This window comes from Homalodisca vitripennis, chromosome X (genome assembly GCF_021130785.1).
Source record: "Homalodisca vitripennis isolate AUS2020 chromosome X, UT_GWSS_2.1, whole genome shotgun sequence".
In the NCBI taxonomy this organism is placed as follows: Eukaryota; Metazoa; Arthropoda; class Insecta; order Hemiptera; family Cicadellidae; genus Homalodisca; species Homalodisca vitripennis.
In genome coordinates this window covers 135,916,794-135,941,803 of record NC_060215.1, presented here as the reverse complement: position 1 = coordinate 135,941,803, position 25,010 = coordinate 135,916,794, and the positions used below count along the sequence as shown (strand labels likewise).

General features: G+C 34.7%; 1 protein-coding gene across 1 annotated transcript in view; it reads left to right on the top strand.

Moving 5' to 3' along the window:
• Positions 1-5,631: 5,631 nt before the first annotated feature.
• The window catches only part of LOC124369870 (leucine-rich repeats and immunoglobulin-like domains protein 3), a 42,692-nt gene continuing 23,313 nt past the window's right edge, over positions 5,632-25,010 (top strand). The window contains exons 1-6 of the mRNA XM_046828003.1: positions 5,632-6,188; positions 11,864-11,938; positions 15,670-15,741; positions 16,574-16,711; positions 18,647-18,790; positions 24,533-24,676. Coding sequence (XP_046683959.1) covers positions 6,010-6,188; positions 11,864-11,938; positions 15,670-15,741; positions 16,574-16,711; positions 18,647-18,790; positions 24,533-24,676 — 752 coding nt within the window. The 5' untranslated portion in view covers positions 5,632-6,009. The remainder of the gene's footprint in view (positions 6,189-11,863; positions 11,939-15,669; positions 15,742-16,573; positions 16,712-18,646; positions 18,791-24,532; positions 24,677-25,010) is intronic.

Genomic DNA, 25,010 nt, shown 5'->3' with positions numbered 1-25,010 from the left:
GACTAAATTTAATAAATTTAAATTAATAAACTATGCAGAAACACATAATTATAACACAAGAAACAGAAATAACATTTTAATTGACTGTTGTAGTTGGCTTGAAAGTGCATAACAAATTGAGATATCTGATTGAAAAATACTCTCATAAAATATATAAAAATAGATGTTATGAATGGCTGTTAGAAAACTTTCTGTAATATTAATGAGTTTTTTTCTATTAAGGAAATAAGATAAAATCATGATATAATTAGTGTTATTCTCAACTGGACAATTAATGTGTTATATTATCATATACACAATACTTTTGTATTATACTTATTCAATATTATTTACAGACAATGCTATTTAGTCTGTAGCTGAGACTTTGTCAATGCATGTAACATGTTTTACGACAATTAAACGAATTTTTTATTAGTATTAAGATAAACTTTAAAAACTAAGAAATATATTATTCACGCTGCTTGCAAAATAATTGAGTTCTATACATGCATTAAGGATCATCTTGTCATGATACCAACGGCAAAGTCGGCCCCAAGAAACCCTTGCCTGACAATTTGTCAGTCAATGAGCCCAAGGAGGTAGTACTGCCAACCGATCCTTCTAGTGACATCAATGCTACAAACCAGATGCAGCACCTGTATCTGTATAATAACACAAATAATAACTTCCATGCTTTCTTTTGATTGTAAGGCTGCATATTTAATAACTTTCGAATTTTGTATTATTTGTTTGTCCATTTGTCAGAAAATCAGTTTATATACAATGCAATGCAAAAGGGCATTAGGTCCGAATATTGAATTGGACACTACAATGTAATTGAGCTTATTCTAAAACTCTACATAAGGGTAACAGTTTGTATGTCAGTAATAGGTACTGGGAAATATTTTTTTGTACAATTATTCTACTTCCAAACATAATTTTAATAATATATGTGTTGAAGTTATAATAACCTTTCAGTTCAATTATATAATTGGAGTTTTAAAATAAGTTTAGATCTCGTAATACATTGATTTCGAAACTCTGCAAACAAAGCTTGTGTTCACAACAAACACTGTAAATTGAGGAAATTTCTGGGATTCGTATTAGGGGTCAAAAACCAATGAGATGTTTGGTGACTCTCGATAAACTTAACACATGATTTAAGTGACCGATTCACAATTCTTAATGTCATTAAGGATAAGTCACACGGCGTGAAAGTTTATTGTCATGACAGTCTACTTACGAATGAGAGCTGTCATGCTGTCTGTTACTATAGTCTATTGTAAGTATTGTCATATACAACTGATGCATTGTCTAGAGATGAATGACCCCGAGAAATTATTATAAAACAAACAGCTACATTTTTCCTGCTCGCGAATGAGAGGGTTCTCATGCTGTCTTATTAGTCTACTGTTCGCATTATCATGTACAACGGATGTATTGTTTAGGGATAAATAATCATGAGAAATTATTAATAAAAAATAGCTACATATGTGCTGCTTACGAATGAGAAGGCTGTCATAGTAATCTGTTAAGTTGTTAGGACACGAGTAAAATACGAGTAAATTGATTGTCGTGGCTAAATGAACACTAGAAATATTATTTAACGAATATCCTCAGCTTTCCTGGTCACAATATGCCAGCACTGAGAGAGTCTATGTAAAAGTCCATTAATAATTGTTATACAAGACATTTGCATTGTCATTGGGTAAATTATAATACAAATTATAATTTATGTTACTTAAATATATCACTATTTCTTACAAGACCCAATTCAAAACAAGATCTTAAATAATTAACTCTTTTAGCACAATCTGTCGTTATATTATCGGTAAAGTAAAACAACATTGAGAACCAACCGACGATATGACGTTGGCAGGCATTTTCCCGCTCCTGACCGGCCGTCGATTAGTTTTTTACTATCATTTGGGAAATTCTTAAGACTGAATGGTAATTACACTCATACACAGATGCTGTTATGTCTTTGTTTACATTTAATATACTTATAAACAGACGTAAAACAATGAAAGTAATTATACTAGCACTGACAGTATTCGTAGATATTGAATCCTGATATAACATGTGAGTCCAAAATTGCATTTCTTCCGTATAATGAAAATATATTGAAAAATATGAATAGTTGAATTTTATTCTATTGACTGGATAAATTACATTACAATCGTCACGAATCATGCGAGACAGACATCTCGAAATACTGTACAAATAATGCGAGCTTGCGTCCCAACGTAATGTATCAAGGAGGTCACAACCATGCGTATTGTACAATCAATATACACATATGGATATAGTGTTTTATTATACTGAACAAACAAATTACACTTTGGAGTAAAACATAGCATCAGGTTGCACCCGACACCACTCCAGTACCATAGTTCTATTACTCGGGGAGAGCTCTCCCAACGTATGGTCAGATGTAGGCAGACTTGATCTGCAAGTGAAACACATGAGTAAATTGGATCCCGCGTGTTTTATTGTTTAAAATTGCCAAATGATTACGGTATTGAATTCTTGTGTGTTCAATAGATGATTGAAGCTACCGTGGATTGTTGTTCAGCAATGAGAAAGTCGGACAGCCGTAAGTAGCTGAATGTGAGGGACTGTAACTAAACTAACATAGACGAACACGCTGGCAGTGTCTGACGACGCAGTTGTTATCGCTGGGTGGGACGCATACTTAGTCTGTTGCCAACCATAGACGTACCGGGAGAGGGAGTTTGTAGCCCCCCCCCCCATTGATACAGGTATTCAAGTTGTATATTGACTTGCGTTAAACTGAAAGGAAGGACGTAGCCAGGGGGCATTGAAGGTGCTCCAGCATTTCCAGAAATGCTCATACAATCATATTTACGTTTCTAACAATGAGTAACAGAGGCTTCTTTTAACCTAGGCCTACTTAATAAACCTTAGTGTCGATGTCTTGTTTTACATGTGGGTATTTATTCATGAATTTAACACATTTAGTTACGATACAACAATATTTATTAATCAGCGGAGTTAGCGAGGTTAGTTGGCGCGGATACGCAAAGCAACACCTAAACGGAGGCTGATGCTCTTCCGAGGCTTGCTGTACGTAAGTGCAGTGCACGCACAGCGGCGCAGGCGCAAGGTCGCTACCCGACATACTCAACGACTCGACTCACATGAGTCATCAGGTCACACGCGCAGCTCTTTCATTGCAATTTTTCAGTCTGTCAGTCTATTCTTACAACAATGTGTGGTGTGCATTATTACATGCTGTGTGGCTGTATCTGTAGTGAAATTGTAGTGTGTATTGTCGTTAGTGCGTTATTTAAACGTTGAGCAATTACAGTGTGGTTACATCTAAAATAAAATATGAAACGTCGTTGGGTGCAAAAAATAAAAACAATTGCGAGTTATTTTGCCAAACAAACGAAAGTATCGATTCCAATTCGAAGTAAAGCCTCGGCCTTTATCTTAACCAGTACTCTAGAAAATTAAAGCTCTGACAATGACAGTTTTGCGCAAGTTGAAATTGAGACTGATAGTACTGAAAATACTAGTTAACAGCCACAGGTGCAAGTATATGGTGAGGTTTTGTAAACGACATAGGCAAGATTTCGGAATTGGTGTTTTCACCAAATTCTGTTTAAAATATGGATGAATTGAGACGTGAAGTATTACTTTATCCATTCACGGCTAATGAAACCGTTAATTTTGCAACTAATATGGCAGTTGGGCAAAAACGAAAGTTTCAACGCCACTGGCTCTCAAAATACCCTTGGCTGTCGTATTCAACATCATTAGATGGAGCATTTTATAAGTACTATATAGGTCTCTGTACTGAAAGCGTAGGAAAAGGGAGTCACAAAAGTAGAAGCTTGTTAATTAACTCGCCATTTAGAAAACGGCTTAGAAACATTTTAACGTTTACTCCAATACTCACTTTCACAAAAAATGCAACTGCTTCTACTGAACACGTTTTGAATGTTTCAAGTATGAAAACGGACAGTGTTGACTCTCAGACTGACACGCTGAGAAAGAAACATGTCCCAGTAAACAAAGAGGTCCTTAAACCTATAATTGAAACGGTTATTTTTTGTTGTGGAAATAAGCTTCCTTTACTATAAAAGGAAAAACATTTTTGGTCTCGGGTATGAAGGCGTAAGTACAATGAGTGAATAGTTCAACGGCGTACAAGCCAAAATCAAACAACTATACCCACAAGCAATATACGTTCATTGCGTATCTCATGGGTTAAGTCTTAAAGTGAAAGTCTTCTCACAGCTTTTAAGTGAAAAGAACGTAAGAAATTGTCTTGGCACCAGTCAGAAATTTGTAACTAACTCATAAATAACACGTATGCAGGGAACTTACTCAAATCAAATATTAAAAAGTATCTTCCAGAAAGCAAGAAACACAGGTTGCTCAGTCTTTGTAAAACTAGATTTATTGAAAGACATGACTAATTAGTGTGTTTGTTAACCTAACATGCCAAATTTATAAATAGTGGATTTTCAATAAAACTATACCAAGTTCTTCACTTAGTGAATAATATAATATTTTTAACGAGAAGCCTCATAGCATATCGGAAAAGATATTATTTCACTTTCTCTGGTCAGGTAGTAGTTAGAAGTCCAGTAATGCCAATAACTTATACAACGTAAAATGACCTTATAACAAATCTTATCAAGCAATACAATTCTTTCTGGTAAATTGTACAAATATAAAACAAACCAATTTCTCGGTATTTATATATTTTGCAGATGTATCTACATTCGGTAGGATTTCAACTTCCATCATTCAACACATCGGCATAGTACATTTGAAATGAAAACACATACAACTTTAACCAGAATCAATGTAAATTTTAAATCAATATATCAAACCATTTTTCTGCAAAAATCTGTATAAAACCTTAGTGTATAACCTGCATAACTAATTGCCTTAGTGATGGCAATGAACAAACTGTACGCTACCAATCAAATAATATATGAAAACTCTCCATACGTGAAGTGAGACACTTACACATAAAGTCGTAAGTGATATTCAATAACTCATATAAGCATATTCAAGAAAAAGACATGAAAATAATCCGAATAAACACGTGAATAGTTAAGTATATGCCTTACTATCATTAGAAAGTGACGTATGAGGAAATCAGTAGATTGTTAATATAGCTATGAAGATAAACACAAACGACTGTAACTCCCTCCTTTTTGTATTTGAGATATTGATGGGCTCCTGGTAAGAAAACACCTCAAACATTATTGATGTAACTGTTATAAATCCCTGATATTGCATTCTGTAAAAATATTTTAACATTATAATAATAGTAATAGTAACAACAACAATAATAGATAAAATATATGAATGGAAAACAGATTGGGAGTAAAAAAACAATATTATATATATATCATATTTTGACTCACTAACATAAGTGTTATTACCACATAAACAGTCATATTTAGCTTTACATAAATAACCATTCTTCTACTTATAGAATGGTTTTACAAAATAATATAACAATCTGTGTAGCAACTTCTTACAAGTGCATAATAAAGCTGTCTTGGTAGTTTTCTGGCTTGCCTACTAAATTGAAAAAAAACCTGTGGCCTGTGTTAAGAAGAAATATTATTGTAATCTTAATGAAACCAAGAGAAGGAGAACGGGAAGAAACAAGATGACGCCATGTTGAATTGAGTTGTTTGGGTGGTTGGGATAGGTTCAGTACATTATTCTTGCGTTTTAAACGCTATGATGTTTATATATGCTTACAAGTGTGGTTGAACATTAATAAGTGAAAACTCAAATATATAATGTTATGTCGTCTTTTGACCCTGTTGTCAGTGTTATTTTGTGTAAAAAGTAAAAACATGCCTCAGAAGCGGTCGTTGCTGCACCAATGCAAGTGCAATGGAGAAGGTCGGAGTAGAACCAATCTCATATCTAAGGATTATTTCTATGCTGATTTTATAAATATATAGAACGATGATGAACACTTTTCTAAAGTCCAGATGGAATAATTAACATCGTGTGAAACAACCTACAATGTTGTCATTAGACTTTCATATTTCCCTATTTGGTGTGATGTGCCTTCTAATTCCTAGTGCAAGCAGTGTCGACGGTTCTTGCCCTTACATTTGTAAATGTTTGGGACAATTAATTAATTGCAGCAATACTAAGTTGACTGGCTTGCCAAATGATATTCCATCATGGGTTACAAGCTTGTGAGTATTATTTTGGAATAGACCAGGCTAGTAGTACAAAATTGGGAAACTGTAGGCTGCTAGGCTAGTATTATAAGCGGTCACCACCACAATCGAATCATCGATATTCTTGATTATCTAAACTATGGAAACCAAAATGTCAAACATAATCATGTTATAGGTATTTTATATTATAGTACAGTTCAGCTGTTTTTATAGCCTATCTAAAAAACCAATATAGGCTATTAGGGTATTTTAATAATAAATATAAACTATCCATGCTAGCCTATGTGTATATATAAAATGGAACAAACAACACAGTGTAACATTTAGTTACTTTTTACTATTTCGAAGGATAAACGTGTCTGACAGCTTGTGATACAAATAACATGCACATCGCCATTGTACTTGTAGCCATTAGCCTACTCGAATACCACAGAAGTGATTTTAGTTTGTTCGAAATAATTTTGATTAATCAATATATTGGCTATAGTTAATTGTATGTATCTATAGGCTACTCAGACAGTTTTTCTATAAATTTGATAGTTCAGGTATTAATAACTGACAATTAAGTACCCTGATTCTGATAGTGATGGTGGCCGCTTACTGTACTGCAGCCTAGTATTTTGTTATTGGACTTTTTATAATTTGTTAAAATTTAATCCTAAGTTTATTTGATTTATGTGTATATTCTTATCAGTATATTGGACTAGGCCTATATGTAACCCTCTCAATATCAGTGTTTAGGTAACCGGTTTGAAGAACATTAATACTGGTAGTTGCCAATGTTGGGTTTCCTGGACATTTAAAACAAATAATAAATGTAGGCTATAACACTTTTGTTTTTTTGCATATTTTATACAAGGCAGACTAACTTTGTAGTAACTTTGTCATGGATATTCACTGAGGTTTCATGCAAAATTTAAAATTGTTTATTTCATTAGGTACATTATAAAATTTCATGTGATTGCTCTCAGTTTGCTTACAAATTAATTTATTCCGTGATTTTCTTGTTACCATCTGGTTACTCATAAGACCAACATAAAAATATTTCGGTATCAGTTTACATTAACGTGACCATGGAAAGGTATGTTCATTTTTTTTTGAATCCTGAAAACTTCAATTTCTCCTGACAACAATATTGAAGAAAAAATTCGTCTGCAACAAAAATCAAAGGAGCTACGATTTTTTTAAATCCTCTGAAAACTCCGTTTTTGACAGTTTCCTATAACTCTGCGTCTGCTCAAACTCAGTATAGCCAGATTTTAAAAACTGATTATCATACCAACAATGAGAAATTATCGTACTTTCATATAAAATAATCATACCAAACACATTTAATGAAAAAGTATGTTATGTTCATATAATAAATTATGTTATAATTAACTTTTGGTATGTTACTTGTATAAATTTGTCAAAAATCTTTCATGGTACGATAATAAATACCCATCGTGTATCTTACCGGCGCATAAAATTAATGAAATTATCGTGCCTTTATGATAATTATCGTACCTCTGGCAACACTATCCATATTTGACAGTTTGGTATTACTCCGCGCCTTCTCAAATAAAGAAGGGACGCCATTTTGAACTACTGTTGTTCCTCCACGTCTATTCTTAACCTCCTAGTTCAGTAGTGGTAATGGCACACCTTTTGTGTTGGATGTTTGGTATCTCAAGTGATAAGTTACTGAAATGATGCTGACTAATACGTTAATCCTGTCAACGATGCCTGCCCGCTGCGCACTGTTTGCTCTTTTAGAAAAAAAATTAACTCGAGCTTGCAAAACTCGAATCCCAGATCACGTGATGCCCCTGCTTCTTAACGCAATAATGTCCGAAAGCCATCAATATAATACAATAATATACTTTCCCCCCAGTTCATATGCACCTGTGATAATAATACTTGGCTATAAATGCCCAACCCATGAAAAAAGTCCATTTTCCATGGAGCTAATGTAAATAAATACCAATATTTCTTTTTTTAATGAGCCAAAGCCCATGAGGTGACATAAACCATAACCAAACTCAATGTTGCTTATAGAAATAAAGCTTCATATAAAATTCAAATCCATGGGTCAGTTCATTCCCAAAATATTGTGTGGGCAGAAATGAACTTTTTCAAGCCACTCGAATGATAAGCTTTACTGACATTCAGCCCATTAGTTCATATAAACAGTAAATGTTTATGCTTCTGATACCTGTTATAGGCTATACTGCACAAATGTCTATAAGGCTGTTCACTAATGCCTGAGAGCTAAAAATATTACAAAGTCACGTAATCATATTATTTGATTTATTCAACCATCATTACCATACTGAAGTTGGTACACAAAGTATTAAAATTTCCATTATGAAGTAAAAGAATACATGTCTTTTCTCTTTATTCTGACACAATAATTATAATCTAGCCTACTTTAAAGTGAACAAAAACTTGTATATTCAATGCGCAGAAAAACACCACTCACTACTCACTAGGACCACTAAAGAAAAAGCGTCTGCTCCTTGAAATTAACTACACACGAAATTTAAATAATTGTAAAAATAAATGAAAATACCCAAAGAATTTGCGCAGTGGCAAATAAGAGCGGAAAAAGGATGAATAAACTTTAATAAACCATAGAGGTAGAAACTGTGGACTAAATTATGAAAAACAAGAAAAAGTACTAAAATACTCATAAATTACCCTCAAACATAGTTGGTAGACCTATTCTACCCACTAAAATTCCCTGTTCTTTTTTTGCTTGAATGTTGATGACCTGGTTATCCGCTACTCTTATACACAACCTACCTCTCCTTAGTTTGTTATCCTTCCCCACTCATAAGCCTGATTTCCTCCAGTCCTCTAGATCTATGGAATGATTGAAATATTTCAAGTGAAATTGATACAAATTATCCATTTTTGTACAATATATGGTTTGTCATTGCCTACAAAATTTCTGGAAATATAAGTGTACTATTGTAAAAAGCTGTTAAAACATTGTAAAAAGTGGCTTTAGATCGTTTTAGGTAATGTGGTTAATGAAAACATTATTAGGGAACATTTACGGTGAGGAAACATTAAATAAGGAAGCTATGGTAGAAAATAAGGGAGATATGGCAGTATACTTAGGTAGCCAGGTAGGCTTCTGATAATCAGGTCGGCCTTTGTCTAGGTTAGTCAGCTCTCGGGTGCTCCAACAGTTGGTTGGGTGAGTTTTCATTGCTTTACTTAAAATATCAACAATTAAATTATAAACAATACTCTCTGGTAGGGCAATTAGATTTTGTTAGGTCCAACAGTCATGTAGTCAAGTTAGGTGAGTTTTTATTAGTTTGTTATCCCCATTCCATGTACGATTTTATATATGTTGTGTTATGGGCAAACAAACAAGATGAGCTCCCCTCTCCCCCTTATAACACTGGACGTCTGATTGTTTTCTTGAAAGTAATTAATGATTTCTTCTGTAACCGTAACTGCAACCGAGGTAGAGGAGGAACTCAAGAATCTTGACTGTTCCAAGGGGCCTGGTCCTGACATGGTTTCTACTGGTTTACTCAGGTTTTGCAGTGCAGTACTGGCCCCCCACCTTGCTGTCCACATCAATAACTTGCTTAACCACGGAGTTTACCCGCCATGTTTGAAGATTGGATTTTTAGTGCCTATTCATAAGTCTGGGGATCGATCTAATGTAAAGAATTATAGACCGATAGTAATCCAGCCGACATTGGCTAAAGTTTTTGAAAAACTCGTTCTGAACCGCCTAACCTTCGCTTTCAAAATCACAATAATTTCACAGCAGCATGGGTTTCAGCAGGGTAGATCGACAACAACAAATTTGGTGGTGTTCAAGAACAGGATCCTATCTGCCTTCTTAAATGGTAACCAACTTGATTGTCTCTATCTGGATTTCTGCAAAGCTTTTGACAGAGTTTGCCACTTTCACCTGATAAAAAAACTAGAGGCACTGGGTGTCACGGGTTCTTTACTGGCTTGGTTTCGGAGTTACCTGGTTGGACGTACGTTGTATGTGAAGTTTGCTTGTGTACTTTCAAGGCCTGTTCATGCGTCTTCTGGTGTACCTCAAGGTAGTCACTTGGGACCCTTCCTGTTCTGTTTATTTATTAATGACATTGGTAGTTTTTTGGAGAGCTCATATTTGGTCTTCGAGGACGATACAATGTCAAGATATTTAGAGTCTTCTGCTGATCAGCAAATCGAGTTGCAAAGACACCTGGAGAGGATCCAGGACTGGTGTCGAGCTAACGCCATGGATTTAAATGTAGACAAATGTATGGTCATTTCCTACACAAGAGCAAGACATCTTTGCCAATTGATTATATTCTACATGGTGTCATTCTTCAAAGGGTTGTTACTTAGTGCTCGTGACCTTGGTATTCTTTTGACTTCTACCCTGGACTTCAGTGAGCACATAACTAACATTGCAAACAAATCTGCAAGAGTACATGGGCTCAACAGTCGCACCTGTCGGTAGAACTTCTCCATCACATCATTTAAAGCTCTCTATGTTGTACTTGTTCGACCTATCTTGGAGTTCTCTACGGTGGTCTGGTCCCCCTACCAAGTGGGACAAGTCTCTATTCTGGATTCAGTGTAGAGGCGGTTCCTCAGGATGGTCAGCATCAAACTTGGCTTCCGGTACAGGGGTGTTGATGTGCAAGAAATTCAATGCAGTCTTCAACTACCCACCCTTGCAGCCTGAAGAATATGGTTTTCTTGCAAAAATTATTGAATGGTCTCATCGACTGTCCGAAGATTCTTCACCAGGTTAATTTTCATGTTCCTCGTGGATCCAGATACTGTCAGATTTTCTGCAAGCAATACCATCCTACAAACTACCACTACCACAGTACTATACCTAGACTAATGAGAACTGGTAATGCCGCATGTCCTGAAGTTGCTTTTTTGGTTCCTCTCTTGCTGCCTTCAAAAACAGATTAGTTACTATAATTATGATTCAGTAGTTGTCCTCTAAATCTTGGTTTGTATACAAATATTATGTTGTTATTATTATGTATATTGGTATGTTGTTATTAGGTCTAATTTTCTAATTTAATTTATTGGTATTAAAGTTGCCTTAACTATGTGCTATATTGTAATATTAGTATTTATTGTTATATCATTGTATATGCATGTTAATCAGCCATTCTCCATTATTAACTATATTTAAAAAGGTGTATTGCCGTGTACAAATAAACAAATGATCATGTGCTCGATGCTTGTTTTGTATTGCGCGCTGTAATTTCTGTGTTTCACAATACAATTTTGGGAGAATGCGTGTGTCCCCTTTCAATAGACTGTTTTTTGTTTCACAATTAACATGCTTCACCAGTTACGATATGATCAAGAAGTTTATTAGGCCACAGTATAATAAGTGGCTTCCAACACAATTAGATCATGATTATCGAATGATTTGGAATCATCAATATTCCTGACCATCCATAGGACTGAAAGCAGAATGTCGGACCAAATAACGTATTATATAGATATATCATAATTAGTTTTAGGCTAATTAGTAATATTATTTATTGATTTTATTTCCTCTTTTATTATTATAAGGTTGTTCATTCCATCTATATTCTTTGTCACTGTAGGTCTGGGAGAACCTTGTCACAAGCGTTTTGTAAGAAAATGAATAAAAATGTTTATTCTAATAACAACTAGCATACAGTTATATTTATTTCCATATTTTACAGGGATATGAGCTACAATGAGTTGAATCCCACCAATGTTTCTGAACAACTGAGTCTGTATAAAGACATCTCTCACCTGTAAGTATTATAATTTGTTCATTTATTATCAGCAACTTATCAGAACATTTTACAATCTAAATGTTTTGTTTGTATAAAGATTTTATTTTGATATTTCCAGCCCTTTTTAGTAGAAATTAACCATGTAAAATTGTTTATTTTACAGTAATTTTGGCTAGCTTTACTTACCATTTTACAGGCTTGGCAAAATTAGGTACGTATGTTGTAACATTCTGCCTTCATTCAAAATTGTATTCTTGTAACGGTAAATTATACCATAAGTACCGTGATAACTATTTTAAAAATTAGATTTTTGTGAAAGATTTCAAAACATATGATATTTTTGTAATGGACATATGTTTGATTTAAATTAGGCCTATAGCAACATTTAGTTTTAAACAATTTAAAATCTTTTCTCTAATTAACATTCTATTTATTAATACCTGGTACAGAAACAGTTGTATACTACATATAAGGACGTCATAAATTATTGTTTTTTTAAAGATACAGTAACTTTTATGTATTTATGTGATAACAATCACAGTAACATTGGATTGAATTTTAAAAATTCTAATCAGTCATGTATTGAAGCCTAAATGTTTTCTATAAAAAGCACCAGGGAATATTACAGTTTTGAGTTAAGGATAGTGATATGAACCAACCCCTTTCACCGTCGTTTTCACATCTATTAGCCCTGGTTATTGATAACGTACTAGCTGGAACATATAAAGTTATCATTAAAGCTAACGTCTTGCTGCAAGAGAAGAATCATATGAAACTTTTTTGTGTAGTCTCAAACAATGAAAACACTGAATTCTAAACAGATGACGGATAAGTTACACAAAATCTTTCTCAGATTCATTTATTAAGTTATAAGTTGTGTTAAGTAAGTTATAAGTTATTTGTATCAAGTATACTCTAAAGATCTTTATGCTCTATTGTTTAGTGAATCTCAAACTTATTGCACTTTTGTAAAATCTTAGTCAGGTATGAACCTGTTTTTGATTGCTCTTAAAATCTTAAAACTATAATTTTGATTGTGCAATATCATATAAGCGTTAAAACTTAAATGATATCACAGGTTAAAGTTTGGAACATGTGAAAATGGTTTAGACACATGTTTAAATTAAATAGACTTAGCTTTGAGATTTATTGTTGGATAAGATAAAATGGTGTAAGATATGTATAAGATATGTACATAGTGTCTCTTAGTGAAGGTTACATCCATGTAGATTATACAGTATGTATTATATTGGCCAATTGTAGATAAAGCGTGATCTAATACTAAAATCAAGGCAAAAATTACTTGCTAGTCTATTTGGGAGTGTAGTCCAATGAAGTACATATAAATAAATATGAACAAACATAAAAATTATTACTTGACCTGTCGTGGAAATTACCTATCCTACTTAGTACACACAGCTCTATGAGTTTGTCTGAGTCCGTCATCGTGGTGATATCATTACATATCCTCCTTAGTATAGACACCTCTATTAGTTTGTCTGAGTCTGTCATCGTGGTAATAACTCAACATTACCTATCCTTCTTAGTACAGACAGCTCTATTAGTTTGTCTGAATCCGTCATTGTGGTAATAACTCAATATTACCTATCCTTCTTAGTACAGACAGCTCTATTTGTTTGTCATTGTGGTGATACAGTCTGTTCAATAAGTATTGGTACTATTTCAAAAAATGAAGATTTATTGCAGGTGTCATTACAATTACTTAAGTTTAAAAATACTTTCCTCCTGGAAAGTAGCCAGCTGGAAGTCGGTTTCCGGAATACTGCTGAGAACCTTCGTTGTCACTTCTTAAACCACCTCGATGGAGTCAAACTGATGTCCTTTGAGCTCCATTTTCATTCACGGAAACAATAAAACAATCTGTTGGAGCCAGGTCTGAGTTGTAGGGGGGTGAGGCAACATTGCCACGCTGAATTTCGCCAGCAGCTGCCGCACAACAATTGCACTGTGGCATGTCGCATTGTCATGGTGAAGTTTCCAATTCTTCGCAATGGTTGGTTACATGTGCGTTACGCGATTTCGAATGCATATCAGTTCTTGCACATGAAATGCAACATTTACGGTCATTCAGTAGGCATGCACTCCTTGTAAACAATTCTATGTTAAAAAAAACAATAAATTTTTGTTTCTTTATGTTAATTGTGACATCAAACAAATATAGTAAAGACGATATTGTCACCTTAGTGCATTCGTTACACATTTACTATTAAATTTATTGTTTTATGGCTATAAATAAATCAAATACGTATCATAAGTCTTGTTTATAGGCTACTAGAAATGTCTGAAAGCTTTTGGCATGTGTGATGATTTGAGGCAGTTGCTAGCTCGGATTGCTGATATAGGTGAATCTAGCAACTATAACAATGATATGGATTCATAGAAATGATCAAATTGTTATATTCTCTTTGTAGTCCATACTTTTACTGCCAATGGCGCAGTGTAGTGGGTACGGCGGTTATCGCAAGATAACCAGATCAAGCAACGCCGAGCGTGGCTGCTGTTTGGACAGGTGACCGCTGAGCGATCCTGTCCTTGCAAGCGGCCCGCCTGCCCGGCCATTGGTGGTGGTTCGGAAGTCACCTTTAAGCCGTTGGTCCCCAGGTTAAGTGTTAGAGAGGGCTTCTTAGCCCTAACTTCGCCTGGTAAAACAAGACATTCTTTACTTTTTTTTTTTTTACTTTTAGCTTAATTCTAGTGTAAACCATTTACAGAGTTTGTTTCCATGGTTATAAATAATGCATTTTATATACTATTTTAAGTTTGTACACTAAAACTAATTCATTTATCAAACAACCATAAAAAACTATACATTTTCTAAAAATAGACTACTAAACGTATAATATTTTGGGTATCTTGGGAATTTAACTTTTATTCATATACTTCTTTCATAGGTACACCCCCATTTTTCATATTGCCAGAATTTTAAATTTTTACTTACCATAATTAATAAAAAAGTTATATTTTGATAAGTATTACATATCAAAGTGTTCTAGTTCATTGTGAACAAAATGAAACCAAATGTAGTTAGCAGTAAAAAAAGACATTTTTACGTTTTATTTAAATAGTATGCAATCTCCCAAAAACAGCCTGCCCATTTGGCAAAACAATGCCAGTGTGTGGGTTAAAAAGTGGTTAAAAATGGGTTAATGTTGTAGTGCTCATAAATGTTAATACATTTTTATAATATAGTTAAATCAACTGCGTATCTTGTGTAAAGTTGGTACGCAATAGTTCAACAACACGATGTACTGTTAGTACTTCAAGAACGTTTTGTGATTTTGCATAATAATTTAACAGCATAGTGCAGTACTGGACTGACTTTGGAAAAAACTGTTCACCTTAGCTTACCAAAAGGCGTATGAAGAATATTGTATACTCCATAGTAAAAAAGGGGAGAATTCGAAATCATAAATTCGTTAAAATAATTTTTACACATTTCTTGTTTGAGAAATCTAGTTTATAGATGTGAAAATATTAACCTCACCATCTGTAATATATTCTTGTCAACTTGCAAATTAAAATTGTAAACATGTATAAGTGAAGAAGAATTGTCAGGATGTATATGCGTTTATGTGTACTGTAATAATAGAAGGTCTCATTTCAAGAAGAACCTTTCATCCCATGGAGTAAGATTTATAAATATTCCTTCCCCCTAAACGAAACCATACAATTAATGAATGATCTTCTGACTCTATTTGATATGAACATAAATATTATATTTGTTGCAGTGCACTGGGACACAACTCTCTTACCAGCATTCCTATCAGTCACACGTTGGAGAACCTCACAGTGCTCACTTTGTAAGTAAACATCACATTACATCCTAAAACTACTTGATTCTTTATTATGATCTAGAATACTTATAAATACTGTTTTCATGTTCACTCTTCAATTCGTATAAACAATTCTTTTATAAAACTTACCTACCAAAGTAATTTTAAATACAGGGATAATTTTAACATGTGTGTAACATACATAAATTTTAAGAAGATTTAAGAAATATATTGTGTTGGGGAATTTGTTAACAACGAGGTACGTTCTATTGCGACTCCATTGTATCAAAAATTTTGGTAAATTTTTGATGCCATGAGCTTGCTGATTTCTGTTAACCTGAACTAGTTTCTGTCAGCGCAGCTACGCTATTTATGGTTGTCACAACCATACAGTGAATAATGCTGAGTTTGCTTGGCGGACTGATGTACACCATATTCCTATCTTTATCTCCTTATTTATATTTTAATTTGAAGAGTTGTTTAAGAGTTGACTAAAACTGTTTTAATTCTACACAAAACCTTTTTATTTTCCAAGAATAACATAATACAGTATAAGAAATACAAGTTTTGTAACCATGTGTTTGGTACACGTGTGGCTGCTATCTTTGATTTACATCCTAAAAGATCTATTTAAAAAATCAGTCTTAAATGATACTGAAAATTTAGGTAACAAATATCATGCAGTTGGCAAATATAAAATTGTAATAAAAGTGCATACAAATGTGTGAATTAACGGTACAATGCTTTTCTATATGGAATAAAAATCGAATAGTTTTCAATGTTTTCACACAACACAAAGAAAGTTTATGAAATATTTGATCTTTGATGGAACTAAAATTTTATTTGTGTATGTGTGTAGGCCTCACAACAGACTTACAGAGGATAGCTTCAGGGTGCTTGAGCACTTGCCCAGTCTTCGAGAACTAGACATGAGTTCCAATTTAGTGCTTCAACTCGATAGTGGCTCGATACCAAACTCGTCTTCACTTCGCATACTGTAAGTTCAATTTTCCCATCACTCTTAAGTTTGAAAGTCGGTGTCATGTATTTGTTACCACTTTCAATCTGTTCAAACAGCTAATATGTGGCCTTTCAGAATGTCAAAGGGAGTATTCCTGGACCTTAGTTTTAGTATGTAAGGCCTGTTGCATCAATGAGGGATATATTCCCTAGGAACCGAGCATTCTGTGTAGGACCGAGCAGTAGTCCTTCGTCAACTTGGAGTTCACCTAGCAGAGAACATCTGTAACTGGGCACTAGACAGTGTCCCCCTGCTTTTTTATTGAGTTAGCTTTGTGATAGTGGCTGCAATCAGACAAAAACACATGAATGTATCAGACAAAAAGTACATGGAGATATTCTGGCCCATCTGGCATCAGTTGACAGCCTCATTGATCTTCACCCACGTCATTGGCTGAATGGAGTTTTAACAGTGCCTCAATGTATGCCACGAACGGCTAAACCTGATTGAGTACCTCTGTTAGTTTTTTGTGGGTGTAGTTTCTTTGAGACTGGGGGTAGATACCTTGAATATTTGAGGCTAAGGAAGTATGTGGGCCTACAGTTATAACGGGTAAAACAAGTAAAGTGGTTTGACAACAAACGGGTTTACTTGCAGTGTGCATTGCCTGGAGAGGGTGAACAAAACATCTTGATGTAAAATAGAAATCTTCGATATAAAGCATGTCAAAACATGTAGAAGAATAAAACAAACATTGACATTAAAACATGGTACCATTCTTCAAGGAACTTTGAAAGTGCATTGTAGGCTTAGAAAATATATAATTATATAACACTGGAAATACATTACTGATGTTCTGTGTGTTTTGTATTTAATGTAAAATCGTGTGAAACAAATGATAAAAGATTCGTCTTCTTAGCCATTTTAAACAAATCTTGATTACAACATATTTTTAACAGTAATTTTTGTGAAGTTAATTTTTATGATATGAAGTTTCATAATTTCATCATTATTGTATGATTTTTACTGTATTATTAACCCATTGCGGATCGTATTGTTTTGGCGCGCGGGCACCAGCGGGCACGAATTAATTCACGGTCAGCGGCCGCACGAACAGCAATGGTGCGCCACATCGTATTGCTCGCTTTTGTATACTAGAAAATTCAGCTGCGAAGGTATTCGTTCAGATGGAACATGGGCTTGCTGGGGTATCCGTGATGTAGGAACGATAACACGCGAGCAAGGTTACGGCGTGGCAGGGATGATGTCTGAATCATAGTCTAAATAAAGCGGCTCGGGCGAATCGATTGCAACATCCGGGCCATTGTCTAGACTAAACCCACCAACATGTACGTCTGCGTCGTTTAGTTGTGTCACTAACCTCAAAAGTATTATAATAACAACTGATGAAAACACCCAATCAGAAGCGCTAAAAAGCAGAGAGTAAACTCATATGAATGATTTTTCAATTTCGACATACAACTGCGATCTGTAGGATATTTATAAAACTTTTGAAAACTCTAAATGTAGACCGTTGTTAAATACTCTTAGTTGACAAGTGAAGACGATCGCCCGATCTATCAGACATTACAGAACTATTTGAAGGGAAATTTAAAAGCAGACCGCTTTTGCGACCTGAGCTCGTCACCGTGCCGTTAGGCCCGGCCGCTGCGTGACGAGCCCAGCTCGTCAGTGATCCGCAATGGGTTAACACTGAATAAGCGTGTTCAAAGCAACATCTGCTTGATTCCATTTCAAATGATATTTCTAAACTACCTAAAACATTTTCTAACTGTTGTGATTTTCTCCTAAATAGCTTTCCACTGCACGTATACCAGTTTGTTTACTAAAAAAATTGTAATATTTACTTTCAAAAACCATGTATAATTTATTCACTTAGAATGAACATGTTTTGTTCACATTGAAATACATTACGTTCACGTTTGTGAAATTTTTGATACCTTTTTCCAGAAATCTTAGCAACAACAAGATCAGTAACATTGAGAAGGGTAGTCTGGAACCTTTATCAAGAATAACAGACTTACGACTGGTTCGAAACTCACTCAGAAACCTCAACAAAGATGTCTTCAAGAACTTAACATCATTGAAAAACTTGTAAGTGAAATTTTTCTTATTGATACTTCTGTATCAATTACTGTATAATAGTTTCATGCCTCTCTTCCATAAACATGTTTTAATTAGATGTCCGTATTAAATATGACAAATTTCATAATGTAATATTGAAGGAATTGTCATAACTTTGATTAAACAGAGAAAGACATTTAAAAAAATGTAAATTCTGATGTAGTAGAGTTATAAATCTGTATTTGGTTAATGGAGAGATGAGGAGTGAAATACGAGGGCTATCCAGAAAGTAACTGACGTTTTGAAATAAAAACTTAACCAACCGAAACAGGAACATTTTGTTATATACAATTTAAAAGCTACACTCTGAGGCTGTTTTTCAACCTAATCCCCGTTCAAATTAAGACATTTATTTTTCGATTCTAGCTTTGTAGAAATCTGTCGTCTGAGATCTTAACCACTGATTAACGCCAGCGTGAAGTTGAGCATCACTATCGAAGCACTGCGTTGTGAGTCAGGTCTTCGGCGCTGGAAAGAGGTGGTACTCACTTGGTGCCAGATCTGGGCTATATGGCGGATGATCAAACACTTCCCAGTAAAAATCTTTTTGTGTACGATTGGCTGTATGGGGACGTGCATTGTCGTGGAAAAACAAAATTTTTAAGTTCAATTTTCCCCTACGCTTGTTTTGTATCGCTCGCCGTAGCTTCTGCAATGTTTCACAGTACCTCTCTGTGTTGATTGTTGATCCTCGTTCAAGGAAATCAACCAGAATCACACCCTTAGCATCCAGTTGCCATAAACTTTCTCACTGACAGAGTTTTGAGACATTTTCTTGGTGTTGTAGAGAATGTGTTCCCATTTCATAGACAGCATTTTTGTTTCACTATTGACATGCTTCATCCATGTTTCATCCCCAGTATTGATAAGAAATTCGTTAACCTTGTTTGTTGTATTCATCAAGGAAAGTTAATGCTGCAGCAAGTTTTCCCGTTTTTTAACCCTTTGAGTGCCACGCGAAGTGGTGGAGGTCATGCAGCTAGTGCCAATCATTTGTGACAGGCCATTCCCCTCAGTGCCAAGCTCTATTTTTATGTTACTGTAGTATTTTACTAAAAAATTAACACCTTCCTTAAAGATTAACATAATGGGACACTTTTTGCTTTATTATTTAGGGCAATATACAGGCTACAAATTGGTATATATATATTTTGACCAAAAATTAAAAAAAAAATTTATATATGTGTAAACAAAAATACAAAAACAAAAAAAAACAATTTTTTTGTTTAAGATATAAAAAGTATTTATTTATTATTGTTTTATGAGTTTTATGTGCCAATTTTATGTTCCCCATGTTAGTTGGAATACATGTACCAAGTTTCATAAAAATACATTTATATATAACTGAGTTTTTAATTTTTTTATATATTGCTGCAAAATGCTGAAAACCTGCCCCAACATGCACGCTTACTCTTGTTCATGTAAAATATATTTTACTAGTTTTAAGAAATTAAATAGTTATTTATTTATTAAGAACATACTTAAATTAATTACTTTGGGCTTATTTCATTAGGCCTATTATACTAAATCCTTCAGATGAAATAACTGAGTGAGTTTTTATCATAAGAATGAATTAATGTATTTTCGCGGTCAGATTCCGTTATATGCCCCCAACGCTTAAACTTTTTCAATTAACTTAGAACGTTATAAAACGATGTAGTTGAGTAACAGAACTAACATGCCATCAATCAACAAGCATTTCCAGGTATTGCGATCGGTATTGTTGTCGCTGTTATCTTATCTTTCTCGAGAATCCCGATTACGGCAGGCCGCGCGGCACCAATTGCTAGTAACCAATTGTAATTCATTATAATCATCCGTAAATGAAAAATTAGCGTTGGGGGCATATTGTTAGTTCTGTTACTCAACTACATTGTGTTATAACGTTCTAAGTTCATTGAATAAAGTTTAAGCGTTGGGGGCATATAACGGAATCTAACCTATTTTCGCTTAAGGGCGATCTGTTCCTTTTACTCATTTCGGCAAACTATACCTTATTCAATAATGAAATTGAACTGACGTAATAAAAGTAGCAAACTTTTAAAACATTAACCAAAATGTCAACACAGCCACACTAGACAGCTAGCAAAAACAACTGAACGTAAACAAAACGACTGCAGCGTGACAACTAACAGGCGGTTCGTGAAACAGCCTTCTAGATATCAGCTACATAAAAATGTTGTATACTATATATACAAACTATCACTACGTGAATTATGTCGTACATTTCTTGGGCTTTAATTTGATACGTTTTACGATATTATACGTCAATATTTAGCAACAGGATGTCCAATATTGGAAAGGCCGATCTAGTCGACCCTTGGCAATTTTCGTCAATACCATCGGGCCGATTACATCGGCCCTTAATCGGCCCTTGGCACTATGCGGAAACGTTGCTAGGCCGATTAAATTGGCCCTTGGCACTCAAAGGGTTAATCTTCCGTAAGGAAATTTGGAACCCACCTGGCACAAATTTGTGGTATGCAAGCTTTCCTACAACAATTTCATGAAGTAGAAAATTCGTGAAATTTGTGGGAAATGTTCCGAGAGTTCAGTCATTGTGAAACAGCGATTTTCACGAACTTTGTTATTGATTTTCAACATCAAATCTTCAGTCACTAGGTTAGGTCGACTGCTACGACTATTGTCATGAACATTGTTGTGGCCATTTGTAAAGTTAATACACCACTGCTTTACTCTTCTTTCAATTATAATTCCATTTCCATTCACACAGTTAGCTATAGACTTCAATTGGTTTATGGTTTTTTGCCAACAAAAACCTTATCACTGAATGCACTCCACAAGTGGTGGTATTTTCAATTGCAGCACCCATTTTAATTAATCACAGTGAGAAACGTAAAAGAGATACAAACTGCATGCGACTACAGCATGATGCGTACTGGATGCCAGAGTGTTTTTACACAAAGATGGCAGTTGTAGCCAACCCACTGCTGCACCATTCAAAAACGTCTGTTACTTTCTGGATAGCCCTCATATATGAAAATTACAAGATTTGCTATTAAAAACAGTTGTCTTACTAGCTCTTAAATCCATACGACTCAGTCCTTACGTTTATAATAATGTCCTGTCTTCCCAATCACAAATAACAAATAACTTGTATTAGGCCAGTTAAAAGTCAATATTTTATCAGTATTTGTTTGTGACCTGTTTACCAATAAAAATTAAAACAAAATATGGATTTATTAATTATTTATGTTTGTCTTATGATATTAAGTAGTACTTGGTTACTTTTACTTAAAAACATAGTTATATCTGAATCATTTTTTATTTCTAATGTCGGTTGTGACCAGATGAACCAGATTTTTGGGTTAGTGGGTTTTGGAAAACCTTTTTTATCCGTGACGCCCTTACTGTACGTTTTACGTTGTTTTACCAATGGCAATAGGATTAATAGGGTATGACAGGATAACAGGATTTCGGTCATTTGCGATCGTTATGGTTACAAAAGGTATAACACTGTTTTATAACCAAAACAATGGCAAAAGTCCGAAATCCTGTTATCCTGTCAAACCTTCCATCGTTTATTAATAACAAACTTTGAACAAAGAATAGGGTATGCTTCTATTGTATTTGAGTTCTTCTATACCTACAGCATACTGATTATCTTAAGCCTAAAGAGATAATAGTAATTTAGAGCACTAAGATTGAAAATCTTATACTACAGCTAGTACTGTGCTCTCAGTTAGTCATTGATATCTTTAACACGTTCGCTGCTAAAAATTAAGTAATGTGTGTTACTAGAGGCTAATTTTTTTTATAGTATTCACTTACCAATTTAGTTGTTGTGACACGGGTTGGTACAGAAAGGTCATCAAACACCAAAAGAGCTGAATTTCGCCATTTTGAAAACGTGCAGTAGATCTACCACACACGCTCCTGGGGCCAGTCTCTCTTCAAAGCGCGCACCGTTTTCCTTATTGTTTTTGAAAAAACAGACCACTAACGATTGTTTATAATAATAATGGAAACAAATCACTTAGTATAACTAAAAGTATATTAATAAAAAACACTAAAAACTACTATTTACAACCCAACCATCCTCCCCAAGGTACGCTTCATTAGTCATGGAATTGGTCAAAGCAATATGGGACACACAACCCAGGCTGTCCATCACATTCTAAACACTGCCACATCACATATTTCTTCCTGGCATTTGCATAGCAAACTCTGCACCTCTTTTGTTTACTTCTCTTTCCACAAGCCACTTTTTCTGTAATCCGTGAGGGTACATGGGGGACGCTGCGGTGCTTCAGAGGTCAAGGAGACTCGGGAACATCAGGGAGTAGCTTGTCAATAACCTCTAGACGGAATTCATACAATGGCATTTTGTTTTCTCCACTTGATCTGCGAATTTCGTTAGAGAGATAGTGTGCATTCACTAACATCATCTGAATTACGTGGACAAACATTTTCTTGTACCACCGCAGTGTTTTCCTTTCGCAAGGATAATATGACATCATTTGGTCACTGCGGTCCACGCCTTTCATAAAATGGTTGTATTGAACAATTGGTAGTGGTTTTAGTCTCTCCAAACCACCTCAATTAATTGAATTCACCGGTAAAAACGGTAAAATTTGAAGTAGTCTAAAAACTAACCACTAAACGCTAACTGAGAACGGCGACCACAAAAACGCGGGAAAAGTATGTCCCCACGAGCGGCAAAACGGACAACCATACACGATGAGTGCTGAGAGCACACTGACTGGGTTACTAAACAATGGCACTGTGCAGTAGATCCGCGTCATGCGCGCCTGGCGCGAGGCAGCCGTGCAGTAGATCTACCACACCTGCATTGAATGTGTTAAGCGGAATACTTCTAACTTACAGATTCTCTCAAGCTTATAGAGATAATAGTTATTTTGAGCACTATGGGTAAAAATCTTATACTACAGCTAGTACTGCGCTCTCAATTAGCTATTGATACATTTAAGTAATACCTCTAACGTACAGATTCTCTCAAGCTTATAGAGATAATAGTTATTTTGAGGCACTATGGGTAAAAATCTTATACTACAGCTAGTACTGCGCTCTCAATTAGCTATTGATACATTTAAGTGGAATACCTCTAACGTACAGATTCTCTCAAGCTTATAGATAATAGTTATTTTGAGGCACTATGGGTAAAAATCTTATACTACAGCTAGTACTGTGCTCTCAATTAGCTATTGATACATTTAAGTGGAATACCTCTAACGTACAGATTCTCTCAAGCTTATAGAGGTAATAGATATTTTGAGCACTATGGGTAAAAATCTTATACTACAGCTAGTACTGTGCTCTCAATTGGCTATTGATACATTTAAGTGGAATACCTTTTAACGTACAGATTCTCTCAAGCTTATAGATAATAGTTATTTTGAGGCACTATGGGTAAAAATCTTATACTACAGCTAGTACTGTGCTCTCAATTAGCTATTGATACATTTAAGTGGAATACCTCTAACTTACAGATTCTCTCAAGCTTATAGAGATAATAGTTATTTTGAGGCACTATGGGTAAAAATCTTATACTACAGCTAGTACTGTGCTCTCAATTGGCTATTGATACATTTAAGTGGAATACCTAGAGCATGCTGATTCTCTCAAGCCTTTCTAGAATAGATATTTATCGCACTAAAGATTAAAGTGATAACGTAAGTTAAATGTCTGAGCAAACTGTTTATGATGTTATGAGCCTTTACGTTTTTCCAGGGACCTGAGCCGAAACAAGTTTTCCAAAGTGGAGGGCCTGTCTTTCACTGGTCTCAAATCCCTCACAACATTAAAGCTGCGGAATAATGGTATACAGAAGCTTGAGGATGGAGCTTTCTTTGGATTGGAGGGTCTTTCAAGCTTGTAAGCATTATTGTCTTAATAATTGGATTATTACATGAGTATTTTTGTAAGTAAGAGCCACATAGTAATGGAGTATAAATAACATTATGACCATAGTCAAAAACTAAAAATTGCACATTTGGTTTTTTCTTTTCAATATACTGAACAATATATCTAAAACATTGTTAAGCCTCATCAAAGAACTATGTCCCTTGACTGTTAGTTATAGCATCTTTCAACATGTCATCACTTTCTAACTTATTTCAACTGGAAGTTTTGGAAAAACGTTGAAAGTTTGGTGGTGCTAAGATAGGATTATATGGTTGATGGTCCAGTAATTTCTAATGAAAGTTGT